This window comes from Ctenocephalides felis, unplaced genomic scaffold, assembly GCF_003426905.1.
Source record: "Ctenocephalides felis isolate EL2017-DRISC unplaced genomic scaffold, ASM342690v1 CF-g0.4_SCAFFOLD_01170, whole genome shotgun sequence".
In the NCBI taxonomy this organism is placed as follows: domain Eukaryota; kingdom Metazoa; phylum Arthropoda; class Insecta; order Siphonaptera; family Pulicidae; genus Ctenocephalides; species Ctenocephalides felis.
In genome coordinates this window covers 27,359,448-27,384,818 of record NW_020537324.1, presented here as the reverse complement: position 1 = coordinate 27,384,818, position 25,371 = coordinate 27,359,448, and the positions used below count along the sequence as shown (strand labels likewise).

Below are 25,371 nucleotides of genomic sequence, written 5' to 3'. Positions count from 1 at the left end.
CAAAGAAGGTACTTATTCGGTACCTATCGATTTATTCCTACGCATTGTTATACCAAAAAGCGCAATAGTAAGATTATAAATATTTATACTGTTTTTTCGAATAAGTATGATTTTTTTATCATTACCTTCAATTTGAAACATCCTCCTCGTGGTTTTGCCACCAGCAGCAGATCCGTAAACAAAAATAAGTGCCTATCCTGCGTAGACCCTGTAGGAGCTGCTGCTGTCGGATCTCCTTGAACAGATCCTGGTGAATCTGGTGATCCGGTAGCACTTGGACAGGCTGAAAAAGTGCATGGTGCTTCCATCAGAAATCTTCTCTCTTTCCGCAAACTGCTATCATTTCCCGAAGAAGGTGACTTGCTATTGTTATTGTTATTTGACAAGTTATGGGAACTGGGCGATCGTTGACAACTTCCATTGTTGCTACTTCCTAGTAGACCTAGGTCCAGACTTGGTCGCTTGCGGAGAAGAGTCTTTATTTTCTGGAAAAGGAAGATAGAAATTAATTATATAAATTATTGAGCACTATAACTTTTTACATTTAATTCTACACATAGTGAAGGGCATAATGGCAATAAAAAATAATTCAAAACTTTTAGTTGAAAAGCAATTAACTTGAATAATATTTGAAATAGATTTTGTTTAACCATCCAATCAGATTAGATTTACAATGTTAGTTTAAAAATTATAATTATGATTATAATTATTTTTAATTACTTTATTACTGCAATCTGTTCAATACCAAAAAGAGCAAAGATTGCTAGAAAATTATTCAGATTATAAAATTAAGTAGAGTAATATATTATGATGTTAGTAGATACGCCCAGTGGTGTAACCAATAGAAATAATATTATTGAACATGATTTTTAATACTGATGTTTGTTAATATTATGTAAATAGATATTTTACTGCACATACATGTAGCAAGTAAATTATATAACAATCTTTGAAAAGTCTCAATCCGCTATTGAAAACGCGGAAGTTATTAATAAACAGAATATTTTATTGACCTCACGAAGCAAACGGCCCGGTTCGGAGACTGTCGAGTTCACAGCATTTTTCTCAACTTACACGCCTTTTATAATTACATAATTTAAATCGCTTAATTAATGTAATTACGGAACTGGTCTGATTAGCCATGTATTATATGATGCGTAAAATATTGTACGCCCATTTATCTGACACACATGTTGCTATGTGCACTGAAATTGTTCTTATGACTTGTATATAATTATTATTTTAGAGAATTTTGATTTGACAGCATCTACCGTGTAATTATAAACAAGATTATATTATAATGAAATAATTGCTTGAATTCAATTTAAATTTAATATTCAAATCCGGGTCACCTGAAGAGTACATCTAAAGGAAACAGAAATATAGTTAGGTAAATCATTTATATTAGAATACCAAATAATCATTAGTTAATATAGGGGTTCATGTTATCTCTCGTGAATCAAAACAATTAAGTCAACATTACTTCTCTTTTCATCAGAACATTTCTATATAATTCTTTTCTTCAAGAGAACCCACTCCATATTCGATGACTACATTGAGATTTCACAATCTATTTTTAAATTAAGAATTTTCAATTTTAAAGCTTTTAACTTATACAATGAATGATTTTCTGTATAATTCAAGGTAATAAGTATTATGTAGTCATTAATCTGTCAAAACAAGGAAAAATATACATCACGGATTTCATCTTCTGTGAAGTTAATAAGATGTTTCTAAAAATATAGAAAAAATTATTATGAATACGAAACAGAAAAACGATACCTACTATTTTTCGATCATGATCTGAAAATACACGTATATGAGTTTATTAAAGAGTGAAAATCATTACAAAAACGGCCAAAATTAACACTTTTGCTACAAGCGTCGTCAATGGACGACATCCACAATACTATTTGGAAAAAGAAAGGGCAAATGGGACTTCGCAGAATTAAAATCTAAGTATAAAATCAAGGTAAGAATTTTAACATTCTAGATCCTCCCCCCACAAAGTAATGCCTAACAGCGGTTTCCGTGGGGACCAGAGATAAGGGCAAAGCGAAGGTTTTAGTCGGTATTATACCCAGGCGGTATTGAATCCGACATACGCAGACAAAAGACCTAGTCTGGGATGCATAAAGACTATTCCTTCGCTATACCAAAAAAAAAATTATTGTTTGTAGAAATTAATTAACTTACCACACTGTTCTGTAGTTGGGCCGAAGGTGCATCACTGTCGTATAAAGCTAGATAATCATTTGGGAACAATTCTTGAATCCTGTCAAGATCTGTGTCGCAGGCTGTTCCTCCACCTACCAGACGATCGTATTGTGCTAATCTTTCAACCTGGAATAAAAATATATATTATTGTAATTATGTATACAATTTAATAATAAAACAATGTTATATATTTGAGTGTCAATGATTCTTCATTCGCTCTCGATAATATCATTCTTATACGGCTCGATTGTGATTGGTCGTCGTGTCGCGTGAGTATGATTGCTTTGATTGTGTGCGTATACGTAGTATGCCCCCGCATATAGTGAAAATAATGAAACAAATGAAAAATCTGTCCGTGTAAGAAACGTAAGTTTGTTGAAATAATTTGTATTATTCGTAGTTACTATATATTTTTAGAAATTATTTTTATTACTACTTTTTAATCAAGCTTGCCTTGACATGACCTTTACCACATTTATAAAAATTACGCACCCAAAATATATTCAAACCCATAATTCTTATTATAATCGTTGATTCATATCGATTTTGGTGATTCCGACCATACGCAATTAAAATTTTAGTGAACCCTCTCGTGCGCAGCAAATCAGGCGATTTGTCCAATAATCCGATTAAAATCAACTACGGTCCTGGACATAAATATTGTATTTATAAGTATCTCAATAAACTCTTAAAAAGTATGCATGACAATAAAGTGTCAGGTGTTGCATTCGACCAAAATATTATAAATTTACATATGCGTTTGTAGTAATAGTTGCTCGAACGCAGGTGCCAGTTCCTTCAACCCAGTGCCGACATAAAAAATTATTTTCGTGGATTAAAAACGAAGTTGAAAGTAAACATCATTCCAGATTAGTTACGATCGAACGCGTAGATCATACTAGAATCTTTAGTAGTTTATAATGAAAGATACTTACGATGTGATAGAGATATAAGCGTTTATATTAAAACAGATATGAAACCTGTCTAGTATCACTAATATGATAAAATCCTAAGTCCCCTTCTAGTGTTAATAAAGTAATCCATTCGACCAGGGTCAATATTGTTTGAAAAAAATTAAAGAGAAATTTTTAATCAATAGACCAATTCTTAATAGACTTATATTTGTCTTCCATGAATTCTTTAAAATATGAGATTATGTAAGAAATAAATAAATATTAATAAATTAAAGTCTTTGGATGGTGCGTTAGTGTCCCATGGTTGGCATGGAATAGTTTTTTAGGACAAACAAGTGGATTGCAAATTTGACAATACAAACAAATAAATTTGGAATTTTTAACAGATAACTGCTAAGATTTTTAAAAGTTAAGATTTATATGTCTAACAATTACGACTATGATAAAACAAAAAAATCAACAAAATTTTTTGGAAACCTTGGCTGACAAATAATAAAACAGAATGGAAAATTATAAAGAATGTTTTGTTTATTGTTGAGAAAATTATAAAAAAAGATTAATATATAAAAAAACACACCAATATTCTAATCCCAAAATAATGAAAAATCCAGATTATACTTAAGAAAATACGTGAAGGTATACAGGTAATAACTAGTTGGTATTGAGGCAAGTTACATGAACTTCCCGATATGTTTAAATAATCAATAAAATCAATAAAAATAAATTAATTTATGAGTGATTAAAAGTATTCCGAGTGGATTTATTACACATATTTAAAAACGAACAAACACGTTAATTAACTGGGAGTATTTTCTAAAAGCAAATTTTCAAAAATCAATAATTTTTATAATTGAACCAGTTTCCGTTGGACTTTAATGATCTAGTAATTTCAACCAAGTAATTTAAATTTAAACAAACGTCAAAAAGACTACTTATTTTCTCAAACTTTGATAAATTTTTATTAAACTACTTGTCGTAAGGCCGTAGTATTTCAGTAAGTTCTATAAGACCATGATATATATCGCCGTAAAAATTTCCATTAAAATCCACTTTGTTCAATAAATTACTAAAAAACGTCTCGGCAGATTTTTACCTACAACTAATCAATATCATTCCTAACTTTCGAACAGTTTTTGATTTTTTAAAACAACCAAACAAAAAATTCTTTAGAAATAATATGAGTAATGCTGGGAGAAATTGAATAAGAAAGAAATGCGGTTTAGCATTTTTTAACAAAATTTATTAAAATTCACATACTGAACAGACGTAAAAGGATTATAGCAGTTTTCTAGAGTTTTGAGAAATATATATTATGGAATTGAAGGCACACTATGCATGAAATAAACATTATTACCATTTATGTGCAAAATTTAATGAAGGTTAAATTAAATTAAGTGGCTCTACAAGTAATTTAAGAAAAAATCAGAAAAAGCTTACAGCATGTTACCATAAAAACTTGATATTGACAATCGCAATTTTTGTCAATTTTAATTTATTCCTTCTCATTGTTTAGGATTATACGATCTCACGCTCTGAGTTTGCAATCCTTAGGTTATATGGCATGAAAGTGCAATTACTCTGAATTCTTTGAATCATAATTGAATTTACGAGACCTAATTTCCGTCCAATTTCAAAGCTATATGCTCGTTGAGATATTTATACTACCATAAAATGCAATGCACTGACATAAACTCGATGCATGTCGAACAATTATTATTAATAAAATCCTCATATTCGCAATTATTTTCGGGACATACATCTCGAAGCTTTTATATCTTTGATGCCATGAAATCTCTCGTATGACCGTGAAGCAATAAATCCACATTGTCGCCGTAAAAAACGTAATTGCTCTATACGTGCTCGCAACTGCATTAATGACGAAATACATCTAGAACTAAAGCACATTCTTGGTTGTAATCATTATGTTTTTATAAAACAATTACCAGGCTGGACCGATGCGATTGCTGTACAGATTCATATTTCGTATTTCGTATTTTGTAGCCCATCCTTTTTGTTTGTTTGTTTGTTGAACGCCTGAATTCGAACGACGGTGACCCACCTTTAATGACAGGAGACGGTCGTAACAAATTCCGTGTTTATATGGACTTATCAGGGCTGCGCATTGGTCAAGGATTTATTTTAAATTATAAAAGAACTAATGGTGCATGGAATCACGCCTTAAAGTAAATTGCTGGAACTTCCCGTACCAAAAATTATTTTTTTTAAAAAAGATAAAAAAAAATTTTAAGCTTTGAAAAAATTAGATTTTTGAGAAATTTTAAATTTTTGAAAGAAATTATTTCTTTTTCTTATTTCTTTAAATTTTTCAGAAAATTTTAAACATTTTTTCAAAGCCTGCTTTCAAATCGCCCTCCATTAGCTTTTAGCTGCATACAGACGTAAAATCGAAGCGCGTAAGCGCCGCCTCGCAGTCTTCGGGTAGACGATATTCCGGAATTCATAGATATGTAAACAAAATTTATACGTATTATTAAAATCTCCATAAAATATCTGATAATTTGATATGCATCTAATGATCATTTTTGACCTCAAAATGGCATTTTTTTACTTTTTTTTACTAGATCTCCAAAATTGCTAGACCTGCCACGAAAACTTGTATCCGAACACACACACACACATACATCTATTTTTTCTAAAGTATGCCAAAATGTTCAGAAATCTCTGAAACGTAAAGATATATACAAATTTTCATTTTGGATTTATTTGCGATTACTGTAACTTACCCTACGGGAAGTTAATAAAAACTAGTTGTGTCAAAAACTGAATTACCATTTTTGTCACTTTTTACCCCGTATCTTCGAAACGGCTAAACCTGCCATTGCCAAAAACTATCCACCACATCTCCCTATTAATACAAATCGAATGTTTTTTGAATTATTCAAATAGGCTGATCTGTGTTTCCGAAATCGTCGGCGAAAATTGTAATCCAAACACACACATACTCATATGTCCATTATTTCTAAAGAATGCTAAAATGTTAAGAAACCTATGAAACGTAAAAATATATAAAAATTTTCACTTTTATTGTTTTTAGCGTTTACTATCACTTACCTTACGGAAAGTTAAAAATAATGTCCTTAATTTTGTGGTTCATTTTTTTTTTCTCTATTTTATTTACAACTGTCCAGTCAAGGACATTTAGTAAATTTGTAAATTCCTCAAGTTTATTAAATATCCTTAACTGGATAGTTGTAAATAAAATAGAGAATAAAAAAAATTGTAGCATATTTATAATAAGATAAAACTAATAATTCTTCTATAACTAAAAAATATTATTTCGGCGGTGAGGTAGATGATCTCGGTCACATTGTTTAAAAAGAAAAAATAATTTTATGATTTATATTTTGCAATACAATTTCTGATCAGTTCTGATTTATTAATTATTTAATTTATAAGTAATTAATAAGCAAACAATTATAAGCAAGCAATAGCTTGATAAACAATCCGCCATATATATATTTTTTAATCTATTAACTCTATAATCTATTCTGCTAATAGAAAAATTATAATTAGTATTTCGACTATGTAGTAGGTGGTAGTAGTTCATATTATATATTTTTTTATAAAAAAAATTCATAAAATATTTTTATGTGTGCAGAAACTTTGATCAAAACAACTGGCCGTAGGTATTTAACTAGTCAATTAGTTAGTCAAAAATATTCAATTTTATTATTGATAGCAAAAACATAAAATAAGATCCAATGCACAAAAAATTCAAAAGGCAAAACATAAAATCATAAGGCAAAAAAATGGCGGATATCGAATATAAGAAGATTAAAAATTCAATTATTTTTCGAAATTAGCTATCCACATTATTTTTTGTATAATGAGTATAATGAATGCTTCAATACAAAATTATCAGAAAGAACTTTTCTCGTATTATGCTACTGTTTCCAAATAAATATCTGATTTGGGAATGCAGGTAGAAAAATCCATTTCTACAAAAAAATTAATTGACATTTTGAATCTTGAATGGTAAAAACACATGTAATATATCGATTTTTCCCTTGCGAATAACTACTACTCCAACCCTGTCCCAAATACCATAACCCTGATGTCAGTGTCTCCAGGAGCGCGTCATCAACTGTTTGTCTGATTTTGGGGCCTTCCTAATGCTTTTTGACGACACATGAAAATATATTCTTTTACCTGTCAGTCTAGAAGATAACATTTTGACGTGCTGTCTCTATTCGGTAATATTAAAATTTAAACTGCTCAGGTAGATAAATATGACATTACTATAGGTATATATTTATATGGCTAGGATTATGATTTATTTTACTTGCTCGTATAATCTTTATATTGTAATATGACACGTACAAGGTGATAATAAATATGGTACCCATTAGTGCTTTATAATAAATAAACAATGTAATTGGTTTATAGGTTTATGTCTATATAGACATGTATTTTTGCCAGCAAAATGTTAAAAAAATATGAGAAAATGTTTTGTAAATCAAATTATACTTTTTTATTATAGAGGTAAAAAGTTTGAAGTGAAACAAGAACTAGAAAGACAATCATAGAATTTTAGACTTAAAACAAAATATTTTTTTAAAAATTCTCACATTAAGGACTATTGGTCGATATATCAGTACCAACAATGATTCAACAAACAACTATTGGAAAAACAAATAAGATACGAGTTAAGAATGTTCATCGAAGTGCAATCTAAAGATATCATTTCCAAACACATCACAAACGTAAACCTTAATATATAAATAGTGAGGTGTATTTATATAATCTCTCATGAATGCATTACGGAAGAATTCGTTTACAATGATGAAGTTCAAGTGAGATATTGACTTGAAGCGATTACGATAAAAGCTGACAAGCCACATATTGATAAATTCAAGTTATGTGTACTTTAGGCTTTCCAAATATAAATATAAGAATGTCTCGATATTATAGCGAATGACTTCATTTTCGATAAAGCTTTCGATAATAAACTAAGAAGATAATCGGAAGTAAATGCATTTATTGGCTTCATAAGTAAGTTTTTAAGACAATTACAACATCGATTTATCAAGGTTTTTAAATACTTCAGAAAGAAATATTTTTTTGATTATGATTAGACCGACTTATTGTAGAATATAAAACGGTATAGTATATTTGCAAAAAATTATTAGAGATAAATATAAACAGTGTTTTTTTTCCTTCTTAATTAACTTCACATAGGGTAAGTTGTAATAATCGAAAATAAAACTAGTGGTGTATATCATCGTGCCTTAAGGCAAAATGCTGGAACTTCCCGTACCGTAAAGAAATGTCTGAGGAATAAAATGTCTAATATATGAATTATATAAATTAAATTATAAAGTTAAAATTATTTATTTAAAGTATATAGAGCTTAAAGCCTAAAGTATATTAAAGAGCTTTGGAACTCTAGTAAGAATTAAAATTAAAATCTGAATTATTTTCTATAAACAAAAAAATTTTTTTTTCTAAAAGCAATTATTTTGCCAACACAAGCAGAAAGCTTTTTGAATCATTCAAATCGGATGCTTAGTTCTTTCAAAAACTGCTATTTTTTATACATTTAGCTCCGTATCTTCGAAACGGCTGGACCTGCCTTTGCCAAAAACTAATCACCACTTCTCCCCATCATTACGAATTGAATGTTTTTTTTAATCATTCAAATCGGATGCTCCGTTCTCTCAAAAACTCGATTTCTATTTTCTGCACTCTTTGCTCTATATCTCCGTAAAACGGCTGGACCTGCCTTTGCCAAAAACTAATCAGCACATCTCCCTATCAATAGGAACCGAATGTTTTTTGAACCATTGAAACCGGTTGATCCGACACACACACCCATTTTTCCTGGTGTGCCAAAATATTCAGAAACCTTCAAAACGTCGAGAAATGCAAAAATTTTCATTTTCGATTTTCGTCTCATTAATATAACTACCTTACTGGAAGTTAAAAATTGTCATGTGTCTATAATATAGACATATAAGCCAATTTTTTATTTTTTGCATTAGAGTGCTGAATTGCAAAAGAACATACATAATATATAGACTCAGTTTTGCAACTCAGTTTATAAAATTATTAGAAATATGAGAAATATAATGCATTTCATTCTAATTAGGCTCGATTAGATTTTGTTTATTTACTTTTCTTGTAAAAATATATAAACGTAGTCACCTGATTTATAAGCTCTCATTTTTTGTCTATAAAATACGAATAATATAAGTAACAGTATTTATAAAATTCTATTTAACAACATTTGAAACGATTGTTATTGATAAATTTTCGTTGATTATTGATTATTTTTATTCCTTTAATGTTTAATTACGGCAGAGAAAGTGCCAGCAGTTGGTCTTAAGGCACAATGCCATGCACCACTAGTTTTAATTAAGCTTTCTTTACTTATATATTAGCATTAGATATGATTTTAATTGCCAAGCATTGTTACTTCAAAATGCAAAATACAATTATCAGGATTTAAAACCCAAGCTACTTGTGTTTTAAAATAACATCTTTTCATGAAAGCTTATGGTTCAATTCTTCCGCAAAATAGACTAATGTTATGCTGCGTTTATCATATAATTATACTAAAAACTGTCAAAATGCTTTGTATTTGCTGTATGATCGGGTCTGTGAAAAGCGATACATAGCATAGCCTTGCCATAACATTGGTCTATTATACGACTGAATTGGCCCATTAATATCTGTTATTAAAAAATAAACATATCAAATCAAATAATAAATAAATACCTTATAATTTGTATTCCCTTTCATCTTACAAATAAAACCACCGACATTAATTTTGTCTTCGATCTAAATGTGTTTCTGCACTTTCTTAAGCTTTTATAAATTTTCACAATTCACCTTATCGCCGGCAATCGTTCGGTGTGTGTTTTGTCCACGAAACCGCGGCACCCAAATTTGCCATTAACAGAGAATTGACTTTATATTCGGTCTTTATAATCTCTATAAAAATCCTTAAAATATTGTTATGTGCAAGGATAGCGACCGACGGGCCATTTCAACAAGGTGTGCATACCGAAATCAAGGTCATAAAAGTGAGGCAGACGTCGCCGTCCGTCGCCTGCAAATAATAGGACAGAAGTATTTAGTATTTGAATCACACACTATCATCTCATAAACTTGTGAATAAATCGAAATCCAATCTTATTTTACTTATATATAGAATAGAGCGGGGCTGAGAGGCTCAATTTGACTATCAATAATTATCTACATATATATAAAAATAAGTCCGGTTTTCCTTCCAGACGATATAACTCCAGAACGCACAAACCGATTTTGACAATTTTGCATTCGTTGGGAAGGTCTCGAGGTCCGCAAGTTTTATAGATAAGAAAATTAGTAGTGCATGGCATCGTGCCTTAATGCAAACTGCTGGAATTTCACGCACCGTAATTAAAAATTCGAGTAATGACATTAGTGAGAATTATCAGAATTATGCTTGGTTAAGTCAACGAGCAATTCTTGCCGCAAAGAATAATTATGTACACGCACTGAATTTCAGCATTCAATCAAAAATTGCTGGCGATTTGGTGACATACCAATGAATCTGACTGGTCTTCCGTTTGACTTCAAATGATTGCATTTCCCAGTTCGCCTTGCGTTTGCAATAACAAGTCGCTTAGTGTTTGCGGGATAAATTTCAAATAGATTATTTAGAAAATCATTGTTTTTCACATGGACAGTTATACGTTGCCTGTTCACAAGTTGGAAAACTATCCGCTTTGTTTGTGTTAACGTCAGACCAAAAAATAAAAAATGTGGTTTACCAAAGAGCACTTCAATGAAACGGATAATTTGCGGATTCACTTTCATTTACTTAGAGAAGTTCAACTAAAAAACACTTCATTTTTGTAATCGAAATAAATTCATTACTGTTGTGTAATAAAATCAAATTTTTTCTTTTCAAATATAAAACAAACAAACAATTTCTTCGTCTTTCTCACGAAACCATCTGGTGGCGAAACGGAGTTCGTCGGGCTTGCTAGTACTGTATAAAGAAATAGAACTACATCACAACACAAATTACTAGTTAGAAAAATATATTATTTTACTATTATTTTACAATTTGTCATCTATTCCTTTCGATTTTTTGTATATTTTTATGGCTATCACATATAAGAGAATATTGAATTATCTCTTGCACAACATATCTAGTTGTTTTTTGTTCTTGGCACGTATGTTATAAATCCACGATAAATATTCACAAGTTAACTTTTTTCTTCTGCTTCATGTTTATATAAGAGATTTTTATTCCGTCAGCAAACTGTTTCCGGGCGAAGCGTGTGAGCACATCCGTTTTATATTATGCATTTCTATCATAGAAAGAGTTTAACAATTGCTTCAAGCGATTTTTGCTTGTAAAATTTAAATTGATAGATAATTATTATATAATATTATTTTGAAATAATAAAAATTGACTCCACGAAATACCTTCGAAAGGTATTAATATATCTCGACTAACTTTATATGAATGTTATTATTTTTCTTATCAAAATATTGAACATAAAAAACGCATGAAAATATTATATGCAATGTAATAAAAAGTAAAAAAGTTATACTGAAATATTGATTACATTTTTATTAAATTTAAAAAAACTTCGTGAACCCTTAAAAAAACTTAAAAATCCTTCTCAGATTTCACATATTTAATGATAAAAATGTCAATATATCGTATTATGAATAAAATACTTATAAAAAATGTTCAGTCGGATTTTAGGATTAAAAATACATAAAAATCTGTCAAGCGCAAGGAATACCTTTACGCCGACGCTCTTCTTAACAATCTTAAGTCGTGATGTAAAAATATAACAATGGCATTGCTGCGTAGTAGGTAGTTCTTAAAAAAATAAATAGAGAAATAAAAAATAAATCTTTAAGCTACCCTTTTTATATCAATATATCATTGTTGAATCTTCGGATATTTCAGAATACTTCAAATATTTGTTTTGTAGATTTAGAAATAAAAGTATGTTCCCTAGTTTCACTAAATGAAGTCATTAGAGAAAATACAGTAAGTAAATAAAAATACTAGAATCAATGAAGAATTTTATAATCCAAGTTAATGTAAGCAATGTTGATATCAAACATTCTAGTCAAGCCGACTTGGTAGTTTCTAAAAAATATAAATAAAAAGTCTAACTAGTCTAATTTTTCTTGTTATGCTACCCTTGGTAAGAACTTGGTCATGCAACCACTGGTTCCGGGTTTGATACCCACCTCGGCTTTGTTATCAATCAGTAGCAATATCAGACTTTTACTTGAGATCATTCATTTTAAATATGATATCAAGTGAAAATAGCGTTCTGGAGCATTACTACAATAATAATTAAATCAAAAATACTAATTCAGTATGTTAGAAATAAATCACAACTAGAAGGAGCTACTACTATTGGTTGCTTTTTAATAGCCATGAAATTCTTCAGATAACAGACAGCTTAGTAGAAATCAAATAGAAATTGAAAACATTTTTTTCTAATATTATAGCTAAATTTTTTTATATTATAAATTCTTTACTAAATTTAGCAAAAAAAATTGTATCCTGCATTTTTATTACAATGAAGAAATTTGAGATAATATAATACACTCATTAAAATACAAAGAAATCTTTCAAAGATAATATTAGATTTGAAGATAATTTAAGTAGGTACATACTGTTGTTTTTAATACTAGAATTGAATATCTTGAAAATTTACTAAAAGAATTGAATATCGTCTTTCTATTAATAGTATATATTATAAATTCTCTATTACCTTTAGCAAAAAGAAATATATCTCATTTTCACTATAATGAGCTAATTGGATAATAAGCTAGTTAAAATACCACAAGTACTGTTAAAAATAATTTAAATACTGTTGATTTTAATACTAGAGTATTCATAAAGATTTGAATATTGCACATCAAATTAAAATTAATTCAAATTATCTTCGATGAAAACTTGGGCAACTTGAGGCTAAAATTATTAGACCCTTGATTAGATTTTTATTTTTATTTTTATTTATATATAACGTAGGTTTAAGGTATTATTGTGTCTTAAGATATTGATGTATTTCTAGGCCGTTAGGCTGAAATAAATAAATGAAAAAAATATAAATCAAATAGTAAGAGAAATGTATGCAACTACAAAAGGTGATAATTTTGCAACATATAACTTTGAAACTAATAATAATAATAATTGGTGAAAGATATATACGGTCGAAACCAAATGGAATATTTTAAATTTTAAAAAGAATTTTTCATTTACATGAATAGGTTTTGTATCAGCTTATTATAATGTACCACGTGTATCCAAAGGCTCCATTGAATGCCTGCATGAAGGGAGTTTTTAAAGAGACTCCGATCATTGTTTGTACGCGCGACATACGTGACCTTGCTCCTCGCTTGGCTTCTAATCTCATTCAAGAAATTTGTCAGGCAAGCAGCATTCGTATTTGCCTTGGAATGTTCACATAATACGATATTCGTAAGTTTACGTGCACAACAAATAAATAAAATGAAATGCTACTCGTTTTAAATATTGTTTTTTCACGGTTGCGAAGAGGTAATTTAAACATCTTGGAAGTTGCAATAAATGCACCTAGAGGAAAAAGGAAACCCAACATTAACAATTTTATAAAACAGAATATAGATTTTATAGAAATAATAATTAAATAAACGTGAATCAAAAATTTCTGTACTTTTAAGGACATCATATAAACTCCATAGTCACTCAGCTTCTTGAGACACCAATTTCAAGAAGACTGAAGAAGAAGCAGCCCATAGACAATATGGAGGAACCTTAGAACTACCACAACATGATGGAGAAAAACAATTGGACTTGTCATATATTTTCGATATCGTAATATTTTATAAACAATAAATTTTATGAATATTTTTACAAGTGGAGTTTATACTAATCATTACTACTCCCACATTGGTAGCCTACGACGCTCGAGAGGAAGGCAAAGAAGAAGTATTTTTTCGAGCATTTAAGAAATATAGATTTTGACACACCATCATAATCACTGGTCTTCAGTGACAACTTTTAAGGTACGTTCAGTCCTCGGTTCATCGTAGTTAACGCACTTACTGTCTGAACCGGACTTTCGTGGTTACCCATTTGGTATACCCAGACCTCAGTGTTTATTGCTGATAGAATTGTCCTGTATTCTGATTGCTATTGAAAATAAAGTTAATAAAAAAATAATAGAGACAACCTACTATATACTCCTTGGTGTGTTGGATAAATTGAATATTATAGAATACATGGTAAAAAAAGAAGAATTAAGTATCTAATTCTTATACTCATTCCTAGTTAAGCAGTCAGAACGGCAGCCACCAAGTGTTTTTTATTTCATAGATTGCATTCAGGTGTCTATATCACAAGATTCTATTGTTCTCTGATCTTTGTGATACAATAGATTGTTGTTTAAAACTCAATGCACAGAGTACCTACTCGGCCATAACGCACGATTAAGCTCGCTGTTCTTACGCTTTCAAAATATATAATTGGCGTAGGCGTCTTCAAACTTTAAATTTCAAGACGCATGCTGGTAATAAATAATATTGTTAAATTCATTATATCATTTACACATAATGTTATTTGACATTACTTGGGTTTTAAACCGTGTTTAAAAATTATCTGAATTGATATTTATTGGCAATGGTTGGTATGAGGTTTTTGTAAGGTTTGACCTTTGAAAATCAGAGCTAAGGAATCTCGGATAAATTTCAGACATCAGACACTATAAAACGATTAAAATACATACAAAGGGTAAAATACTTTATATACATAATACTTTCAGTTGATATTTAATTTATCTTCTATATACGAGGTCTGTTCAAAAAGAACCCGGAATTTTCGTTTTTTCAAAAAAATATTTATTTATTCGTCTACATTAATGTGGTCCCCTTCAAAGTAATCCCCCCCAGATATAATACACTTATGCCAGCGTTTTTTCCAATTTTCGAAGCACCCTTGATATTCACTTTTTGATATGTCCTTGAGCACTCTCAGCGATTCGGCCTTTATTTCTTCAATCGAGGAAAACCGCCGTCCTTTCATGGGTTTCTTCAACTTTGGGAATGGGAAAAAGTCACACGGAGCCATATCTGGTGAATATGGAGGTTGGGGCATGACTACGGTATTGTTTTTGGCCAAAAAATTACGAACAAGCAACGACGAGTGAGCAGGTGCGTTATCGTGGTGCAGCAGCCATGAATTGTTTTTCCATAAATCGGAGCGTTTTTTTCGGATTGCTTCACGCAAACGTCGCATCACTTCAAGGTAATACTCCTTATTAACCGTACGACCTTGTGGTAAGAACTCTTGATGCACTATGCCGTTATAATCAAAGAAAACAGTAAGCAAAACCTTGACATTCGATCGAACTTGACGTGCTTTTTTCGGTCTTGGCTCACCTGGGCTCTTCCATTGGGACGATTGGGCTTTGGTTTCGACATCATAACCGTACACCCATGTTTCATCACCAGTTATGACCCTTTCAAGCAAACTTGGATCGTTGTTGACGTCATTTAACAGCTCTTGAGCGATGTTCATGCGATTGCTTTTTTGGTCAAAATTTAGCAGTTTTGGAATGAATTTTGCTGCCACTCGTTTCATTCCCAAAACATTTGAAAAAATGTTATGACATGAGCCAATTGATATGCCAACTTCATCAGCAACTTCTCTAATTGTGATTCGGCGATCATTCATAACCATTTTTTCTACTTCTTTCACATTTTCATCGTTTGTTGACGTGCTGGGTCGACCGGAGCGTTCGTCATCTTCAACGTCTTCGCGGCCATCTTGGAAACGCTTATACCACTCGTAAACACTTGTTTTTTTCATAGCAGACTCACCATAGGCTTTTTGTAACATTTCACACACTTTGTTACACTTTATTTCATTTTTTACGCAAAATTTAATACAAATTCTTTGACTTTTCAATTCTTCCATTGTAAAAATCGCCGAGCTCAGAAAAACACGTCGAACCTTAGCGACTACCACAGACAAAGTAAACAGTGAATATAGCTGAAAATTTCATCATACTTTAGGGGCATGTATACCAACACAATAAAAAAAAATTTTGACAATCAGACACTCCAGACCCGCGAAATTTAAAAATTCCGGGTACTTTTTGAACACACCTCGTATATAAAAACAAGTCGGGTTTTCCTTCCTGACGAAATAACTCCAGAACGCACGAACCGATTTCAACAATTTTGCATTCGTTGGAAAGGTCTCGGGCTCCGCAAGGTTTAGCTAAGCTAAGAAAATTAGTGGTGCATGGCATCGTGCCCTAATGCATATTGCTGGAACATCACGCACCGCAATTAAAAATTCGAGTAATAAAAATAATCAATAATTGTTTTAAATAATTGCAAATAGATTATCTTCTATATATATATATATATATATATATATATATATATATATATATATAAATAAAAGTCGGGTTTTCCTTCCTGACGAAATAACTCCAGAACGCACAAACCGATTTCGACAATTTTGCATTCTTTGGAAAAGTCTCGGGCTCCGCAAGGTTTATAGCTAAAAAAATTAGTGGTGCATGGCATCGTGCTCTAATGCAAATTTCTGGAACTGCACGCACCGTAATTAAAAATTCAAGTATTAAAAATAATCAATAATTGTTTTAAATAATTGCAAATAGATTATCTTCTATATATATATAAAAATAAGTCGGGTTTTCTTTCCTGATGAAATTTTTCCTTTTCAAATATAAAACAAACAAAAAATTGTGGCGAAAATTTTTCCTTTTCAAATATAAAACAAACAAAGGTGGCGAAACGGAGTTCGTCGGGTTTGCTAGTTTGTTTATATTTTCCTCCCCTATATTTCTAAACACCTTGTATTTTTTCTTCTCTATTTGCACGGGATGAAAAAATTCTGGGAATTAAAAATCATCTCCTCTCTTCTTCCTTATAATTCATCTACTTTGCCTTAACTAGTGTCACTTTTTTTCTAATATGGATCCTCCTGCCCAGTTTCCTTTTTATTTCATAATAATATTCAATAAAGATCTCTTTTTACGACTCTTCACCTAAATTCCACGTTTTTTTTTACTTTATCGCTTCATTTTGAATCTTTCCATATATATATATATATATATATATATATATATTTTTTGTAGAGTTTCGAACAAGAATCCAAAAATAATACAAAATAAAAAAACAAGAAAAGTTTTTAATAAACAATTTCTTTGTTTAATTATTTGTTTACTGTCAACGTTTCGGAACTAGGTACGTTCCATCTTCAGGACATCTGTCAAGAAACATGATCTTGATAAGATTTAAGCAAACAATATGTTTAAGAATATTAAGAAAATAGATTTTTCTTAAATAATAAATTAATTGTAACAAATAATAATGTACAGAAATATGATAATATGATCAAAATGAAAATGATAAAAATAAATGAGTGGATTATTAGAACAGGATATTAAAAATGATAGAAATTTTTTGAAAGTTATGGAAAAATTTTTTAAGAAAGGATTAATGATAAAATTGAATTAATTACCTGTATGTTTGAATATACGTTAGCACTTTTCACTAAACAAGAATTTTTGACAAAAAATGAATTTGTGAGTTATTTTTCCGCCGAATAGTTAACTTTTGTAAATCAAAATTACTAAAAGTGTTGTCTTTTTAAAATTATTATTTGAAAACAAATAATATTGTATTCGAAGTTATACTATTGGCTTTTGGAAGCGAACTAAACTGTATTTGATGGATTCATATGTAACACGTGTAAACACTTGAAACGAGAACTGTGAGATTGTATGTGTGTGTTTTTTTCTCATGTTAGGGTGTAAATACTTAAATTATTGAACTTAAAATGAAGTCGATATTAATTGTTTGTCAAAAAGTGTAAAAAATTTAAATATGAATCATGTAATAGGTTGTGATCTGATCTAATGTTGACACTGTTAGAAACATTCAAGAGAATAAGACAACTCTCCGCGAATAATCTCCTAAAAATGCAACTTTCTATATATATTATATATATATATATATATATATATATAAAAACAAAAACTCAATTACGTCCAAAACAAAATATTTCAGCTCAGGTAGACGCCAGTAAACTTTAAAATGATTGATAGATTTTGCAATATTAGACATTTATAAATGATTACAAAAGCTTTCTCTATTAGATACATTTGCAGATACACTACTGATAATTCGCTTCATCATTGTGTAACATTGCTTTTAGGAAAATGATACCGGGCACCATGAATCTAATTTCCAAAAATCTCAAATGACCGAACACGACTTTACAACGGCAATGCTTTGTTTTACCAAAACCTTTTTTTTTGGCGTAAAAGCTTATTTTCGTAAAGTGATGGTGTAAGTTTCCTGTACCTAAGTATAAGATTTCAATGTGTGATAATAAAAATAAATCATTCTTTCCGAGGGCTTGGGCGTTTGCAAATATCAGGCGCTCCAGGGCTCGCGAGGAGGCTTTCGATTCCGCGTGACCCGATGAAATGAATAATTGTGAAAGTACACAAACATTTTGATATTTATTACTTTCATTTTTCATTGACTTTTAGCTTTCAAACACGTCGTGTTTTATGCATGTGACAAGAACATGGACAGGAAAATAGATAATGCTAGAAGACGTTGCGAACGACATATCAGATTTAATCAAAGTACACACTGTCCGACCGGTTTCTTAGAGTTTTATTTAGAATGCATTTATTTTTAAAAATGATGAAACCATGTGTAACCTTAATTGCTATTTGAAATGCTTTGAAACAAGAAAATTGATTAAATTGTTATTATATGAATAACTGAATCACCAAATCTGCCTGTAGAAAACGAAGACAAAATCTATCAGAAATAAAAGAAAAAATGTAAATAATAAACTGCAATTATTGTGCTTCATGAACTTTCTTCATATATAATTAAAAAAAATAAAAAATCTATTTTTAACTTATTTTTGTCTTAAAAGATAGGTTAAAAAACATGACTTGAAATAAAAGAGTGCGCGTAAGATTCACACGCGATTGAAGTAAAACTTATTTGCTACTGTATACAAGATGGCATTTACGTGAAAATCATATAACAATTTTGAATAATGTTTATCAGTAATATGGTAACACTCGTGATGCACACATTTATTAGTGTTAACTATTATACACATTTATATAATGATAAATTATAAATTATATATTTATAATAGCATTAAAAAGATGTATAATATTTGAAAACAATAATGTAATTAAAGTCATACTTCAAACATGACATGATCAGTTTGTCATTGTAATTAGCATTTAGAAATGAACCTTCATTAGACAGATGAAGTAATTGCTGATTAATAAATTCTGTAATATTTGTTCACACAATGGATTATGTTAAACAACGCTTAAACAAATATTGTTTTTGCAACTTCACTCATCATGTAATTGTGTTTGAAGAACTTCATGTAATTAAAATCAACATACATTCATTGACTGCTTGTATTTTTCTTTTACTTTTTTGCTGGCGATATAATCTCATTCTTTGAACAGCTGTAATATCTGTCTTGCCTAAAAAATATTTTCCATTTTATTATATTCAAAGATTTATAGAAACTACGAATAATATAGAAATGATTTCTAATCAATAAACTTACGTTTAGTACACGGCACAAGTGTTAAATTTGTTTTATTATTTTCAAGGAACAGAGTAAAATATTTTTCTGATTCAGACATTTTTCATTAAATCAAGATTTGTACTACCATGTAACTTTAAAATGTTTATTTATCTATGCCAATTTCCTTGTTGATGCCGGTACGCATACAACGACAGATCTCTATTCACATACACGACGACTAATCACAATCCACCCGTATAGAAATGATATCATCGAGAGCAAATGACGAATCATTGGCACTCGACTCAGCCGTAACGCAGTTCCGTTGCATTTGTACGGATTTACACCCTAATTGCGCCTAAAGAAGTTTTACTTCTTTAAAGAGTGCGATTGAAGTAAAACTTTTTCGGGCATTTTTTATTAAATCAAGATTTGTACTACGACGTAACCTTAAAACCTAATGACATTCCCAGAAATATGCTTCTCGATGACTCTCTATTCACGAGACACGGGCTTCCGTTGCATTTTCGCTTATTTACTTCCTAGTGGCGCCTAAAGAAGTTTTACTTCGAAAAAACAAAAACTTAAAATGTGAGTACATATTGCTAGTGGTAGTAGTTTAAATGATGAGACAATCTAATCTAACCAAAACTCAATTAAAATTAAACTAAACTTTGGTTATCTTATATAAACAATAATTATAGCAACAAATTATGTTTATATGATATGTTAGCTATTTTCGTGACATATTCATAAAACATTTATTATACCATAAGACATTTATTAAACAAATTCCCATATCCGACAGTTTGCAAGCAATATTAATATATTTGATATATAACATATTGAATCTGATACATTAAATATAAATGCGTTTATGAATTATAATATTTTGCATGGGATTTAAACTTTCTCCCATTTGCACACAGTAACATTATCATAACATGAGAAACGTTTATCACGTAGGTATAACAAAATAGGCTCGGAGCTGATGACAATACGATTCGTTGAATGGGAATAATGTACAATCATTGTTATTAATTACATATTATTTGTATATGAATTGGAAATGTTTAGATATTAATGCATAATGAACTCTCTTCGTTAATCAATGTTTAATGGTAAAAATCGAAGATATTTATAATTTTAAGGACGCTATTTGAATACTCATAAATTTGTAAAAATGCAAATATATTCTCGAAAATGAAATGCAGCTCCAAACGCCACATAAGAAGCATGTTCTTCTGAACTTATTAAATAAAAATATAAATTAAAACATAGATAACGTAAATTGAATATAATCAGTGACTTTAAAATTTAATTTGACTTAAAAAAAAAGTAATGTTAGCTTTGAAATGAAACAGACTTTTATAGGATTTTATGCTGATTGTGAGTTAATAAATCCTAACTCAATTAAGCATTAAAAAATGATAGATTAATTAAATAAATTAAAATTTGTTAAACAATAAGATAAATAGCTTATGTATAACAATGATTTCATTTAAAATATTAAAAATATAATTTTTTAGATTATGTAAGTCCTTTGTTTATGTATAATAATAATTTCATTTAAAATATAAAAAAAAAAATAAAAAAAAGTTTATATATATTAGCAAATATAGCTAAAACAAAGAAAAAAGAGTTACTTGGACAACCAGTCCAGGTTTTTCTGTTTATTTTATCTACATATATATAAAAATAAGTCGCGTTTTCCTTCCTGACGATATAACTCCAGAACGCACGAACCGATTTCGACAATTTTGCATTCGTTGGAAAAGTCTCAAGCTCCGCAAGGTTTATGGCTAAGAAAATTAGTGGTGCATGGCATCGTGCCTTAATGCAAATTGCTGGAACTTCACGCACCGTAATTAAAAATTCGAGTAATAACATTAGTGAGAATTATCAGAATTATGCTTGGTTGAGTCAACGAGCAATTCTTGCTGCAAAGAATAATGATGTACACGCACTGAATTTCACCATTCAATCAAAAATTGCTGGCGATTTGGTGACATACCAATGATTCCGACTGGTCTTCCGTTTGACTTCAAACGATTGCAATTTACAGTTCGCCTTGCGTTCGCAATGACAATTAATAAGTCGCAAGGCCAATCGCTTAGTGTTTGCGGGATAAATTTCAAATAGATTATTTAGAAAATCATTGTTTTTCACATGGGCAGTTATACGTTGTCTGTTCACGAGTTGGGAAACCATCCGCTTTGTTTGTGTTAACGTCAGACCAAAAAACAAAAAATGTGGTGTATCAAAGAGCACTTCCAATGAAACGGATAATTTGCGGATTCACTTTCATTTACTTAGAGAAGTTCAACTAAAAAACACTTAATTTTTGTAATCGAAATAAATTCATTATTGTTGTGTAATAAAATAAAATTTTTCCTTTTCAAATATAAAACAAACAAAAAAATTTCTTCATCTTTCTCACGAAACTATTTGGTGGCGAAACGGAGTTCGTCGGATTTGCTAGTTGTATATAAAGGTAGGTTTAAGATATTATTGTGGCTTAAGATAATGATGTATTTCTAGGCCATTAGGCTGAAATAAATAAATAATAATAATAATAATAATAATAATAATAATAGCAAATATAGAAAATTGACAGAATTGTTATTTCATGTCATGCCCATGAAAAGAATAAGCTGCTAATTTTGATTAAAAAAATAAAAAAGAAATCTATCTATGCGTATATAGGATGAATTAGCTCCAACACAATCAGGCGTTAGATATAAAATCTGTTAACAATAACATGCAGCAAAATTCCGAATGTGTTAAAACAATTCACAAAGATATTAAATAAGATAAAACAAAAAAAGTTGAAGATAAGCATTTCATTATCACGTGTGAATAACGAGTATGCAGAAAAAGACATACAACAAACTCATTTGCTTTCGAGATGACGATCGTGGAATATAAACAAACAGATAAATATACGAAGTGCACAGTTTGCATAATATAATGCATGCATATCGCATAACGTGCAATATGGCTGTTAAATGATACGTCCGCGTATTATTAAATATGTGTACATAACCATTGTGCTCCGAGCAAACTTTTGTACTTATCGTAATTCAATATTCATTTGTGATAACTCTCGGACGACCCACAGCAGGACGGTGTTGAATGTCAGAAATAATGAAATATGTCATAACAATCATTTCAGATAACATTACTCGGATTCAAATTTAATCAACACCACGATTTCAAAAAATAAATTTCGAGCCCAGGGCTGGTAAGGGTCCGGCGGTTAGAACTGCCAGATATCAAGAGGAGCGATGTCTATTATCACTTGAATTGATGAAAATATTTTTCCAAGTTCAGGTTATCTCTTACCCTTGTGACGAGATTACTATCAGATATTTCTAATACATTCAAAAGAAACGCCAACAGCTCAGTTGAGTACATGAAATAAACTTCTTCTGTTAAAACCAATTTGGACGTACGGAATACAGCTTTGGAAAACGGCACGCAAATCCAACATCGCCATAATTCAAAGATTTCAAAATGAGTTTTCGAAAGAAATTATAAACGCACCCAAATATGTCCCAAATTGGTTGGTCCATATAATTTTGAACATGAACACAGTTACGGAAAACATTGAAAAATTCAGTCTGAGATACGAGGAGAGAATATACAAACCTACACATCATGGACAAAAATTTAGTGAAGTACGATGGCATCAAACGGCTCAAAATAAAATGTTGTTTATAACGATAGATTGTAATTCATAAAAGTAAATAAAAAAAGATATTTCTAATAAAAAAAAGATATTTCTAATAAAAATGCGATATGCATATCCTCTAAGGGATATTTTTACTTGAAATCATATATTTCTAATTTTAATTTGGGTCTATATTTTCAAGTGAAATCCGCCAACTGCTTTATAGCCTCGGACAACCTGATATCCGCCAACTGCTTTATATCAGGTTGTCCGAGGCTAAAACTGAACTTGAACTCTTATAGTTTCTAGAACAAATGCTCTTACAAAGCCATTACAAAAAGATTGGACAAATACTTGGTTGCCTTCAAATAATTGTGAGAAAATTTATCTCTACTGATGGTGTTCTTTTACCACTTTATAAGTCACTAACTCTTCCAATATATAGACAAAAAAAATCAACACAAATATGAAAGAAAACTTCTTCTAATTGGTTTGTCTTCTAATAGCTAATATTAGTAAACTAAAAACTATATTACATCATAACAGCTTATAGAACAATTTCTTCTGATTGCTGTTAAAAAAAATCTGTTTACCTACTTCTATTAAAATTTAAGATTTTACTCTATTAAAACTTTTTATCTAATGCCTATCTATATTGTAAAATAAATTAATTTAACAAACTAACTTTTAATTTGGACATTTCACAGAAAGTAGATAAAACATATTTTTAAAGTCTTCAAAGCTTTTAAATTAAAAGCTCATTGCTGAAATTTCTTATGTAATGAAGCTTCAATAAAATAAAGAAAGCTTTAAATTTGATTTCACATTGGATGATGTTCCAAATGCAAGAAAAATTTTATTCGTGTCAGATTAAATTTTGATCTAGAAATTTTAACTATGATTTTAGTAACGATATATATTTAGCTTTGAAATTAGACAAATATCTATAGGATTGTTTTTTTTTTTAAAATATTTTTATTGATTTTCTTTATTAAATAAACACTTTTAAAAAATATAGAGACATACTTTAGTTTTTTAATCAATAACACATTGAATATTCTGTGAAGTGTAAATATTTTATTAAAAATTTATTTGCCAATAAGTATGAATATTAAATCAAAGATTTGAAATATGGACCAGAAAATCATTTTTATACTCAAAAATATTTTCAGTTGCTTATTCATCCTTAATTAAACTTTATCGTGTAATGATTTTTTATATCTTTGGTTTTATGGAGTTTCTCGATAACCAATCTACAAGAACAATGATCTCGTGCCAAATTAAATTTTATTCGCATCTCATTGAAAGTTTACTGCGACTGATGACGATTTATTTGCAGGACGTGAAAAAACAAATTTATAATGGTAATATAAACGTCCGATGTCTTATTCATTTAAAACTATACGAGCGAGTTATGCAATCTCACTTTCCAAAGAATTCCGAACAATTATTTATGGGGAATAAAATGTTTATTAATTTCCAGAAAAAAATCGAACAAGCATTTTGCGAACTGATTAATTACGATTTCGAAAAGTTGTTCTTGATCTTTTGTTTTTTTTTTCATTATAAACAGATCCAGAAAGTTTATTTACCTGTTCGCAGTGTAATAAAATAGCAAAAGTATAACTATATGGATCTCCTGAATTAAATTGATTAGTTACACTAATTAATTAGATGTGTTTTTCGATTTAATGCAATAAAATTTGAATTCATAAATATTTCAACTTTAAAAATTATTATGAAACAAAATTGCCTGTCAATCGTATCGACGAGGTCATATAAGATTCTATCATACCAATTTTTTCAACTCTTTTGAAAGATTAAAGTTTCTCGTGTGAATACTAGTAAAAGCAAAGTTAGATGAGTTCAAGAGAAATAGTTTCAAATTTGCATCAAATTTTGGGAAGATCAAAGATCCAGATCAGCTTTATGTGAAAAGAAATTTTAGCATACGAATGCGAAGGAAGCTTTTTAATTTA

General features: G+C 29.8%; 1 protein-coding gene across 1 annotated transcript in view; it reads right to left on the bottom strand.

Moving 5' to 3' along the window:
• The window catches only part of LOC113368466, a 383,698-nt gene that overhangs the window by 13,933 nt on the left and 344,394 nt on the right, over window positions 1–25,371 (bottom strand). Inside the window, exons 2-3 of the mRNA XM_026610010.1 lie at window positions 2,197–2,343; window positions 126–485 (exon numbers count right to left, since the gene is read on the bottom strand). Of these exons, the coding sequence (XP_026465795.1) occupies window positions 126–485; window positions 2,197–2,343 (507 nt within the window). The remainder of the gene's footprint in view (window positions 1–125; window positions 486–2,196; window positions 2,344–25,371) is intronic.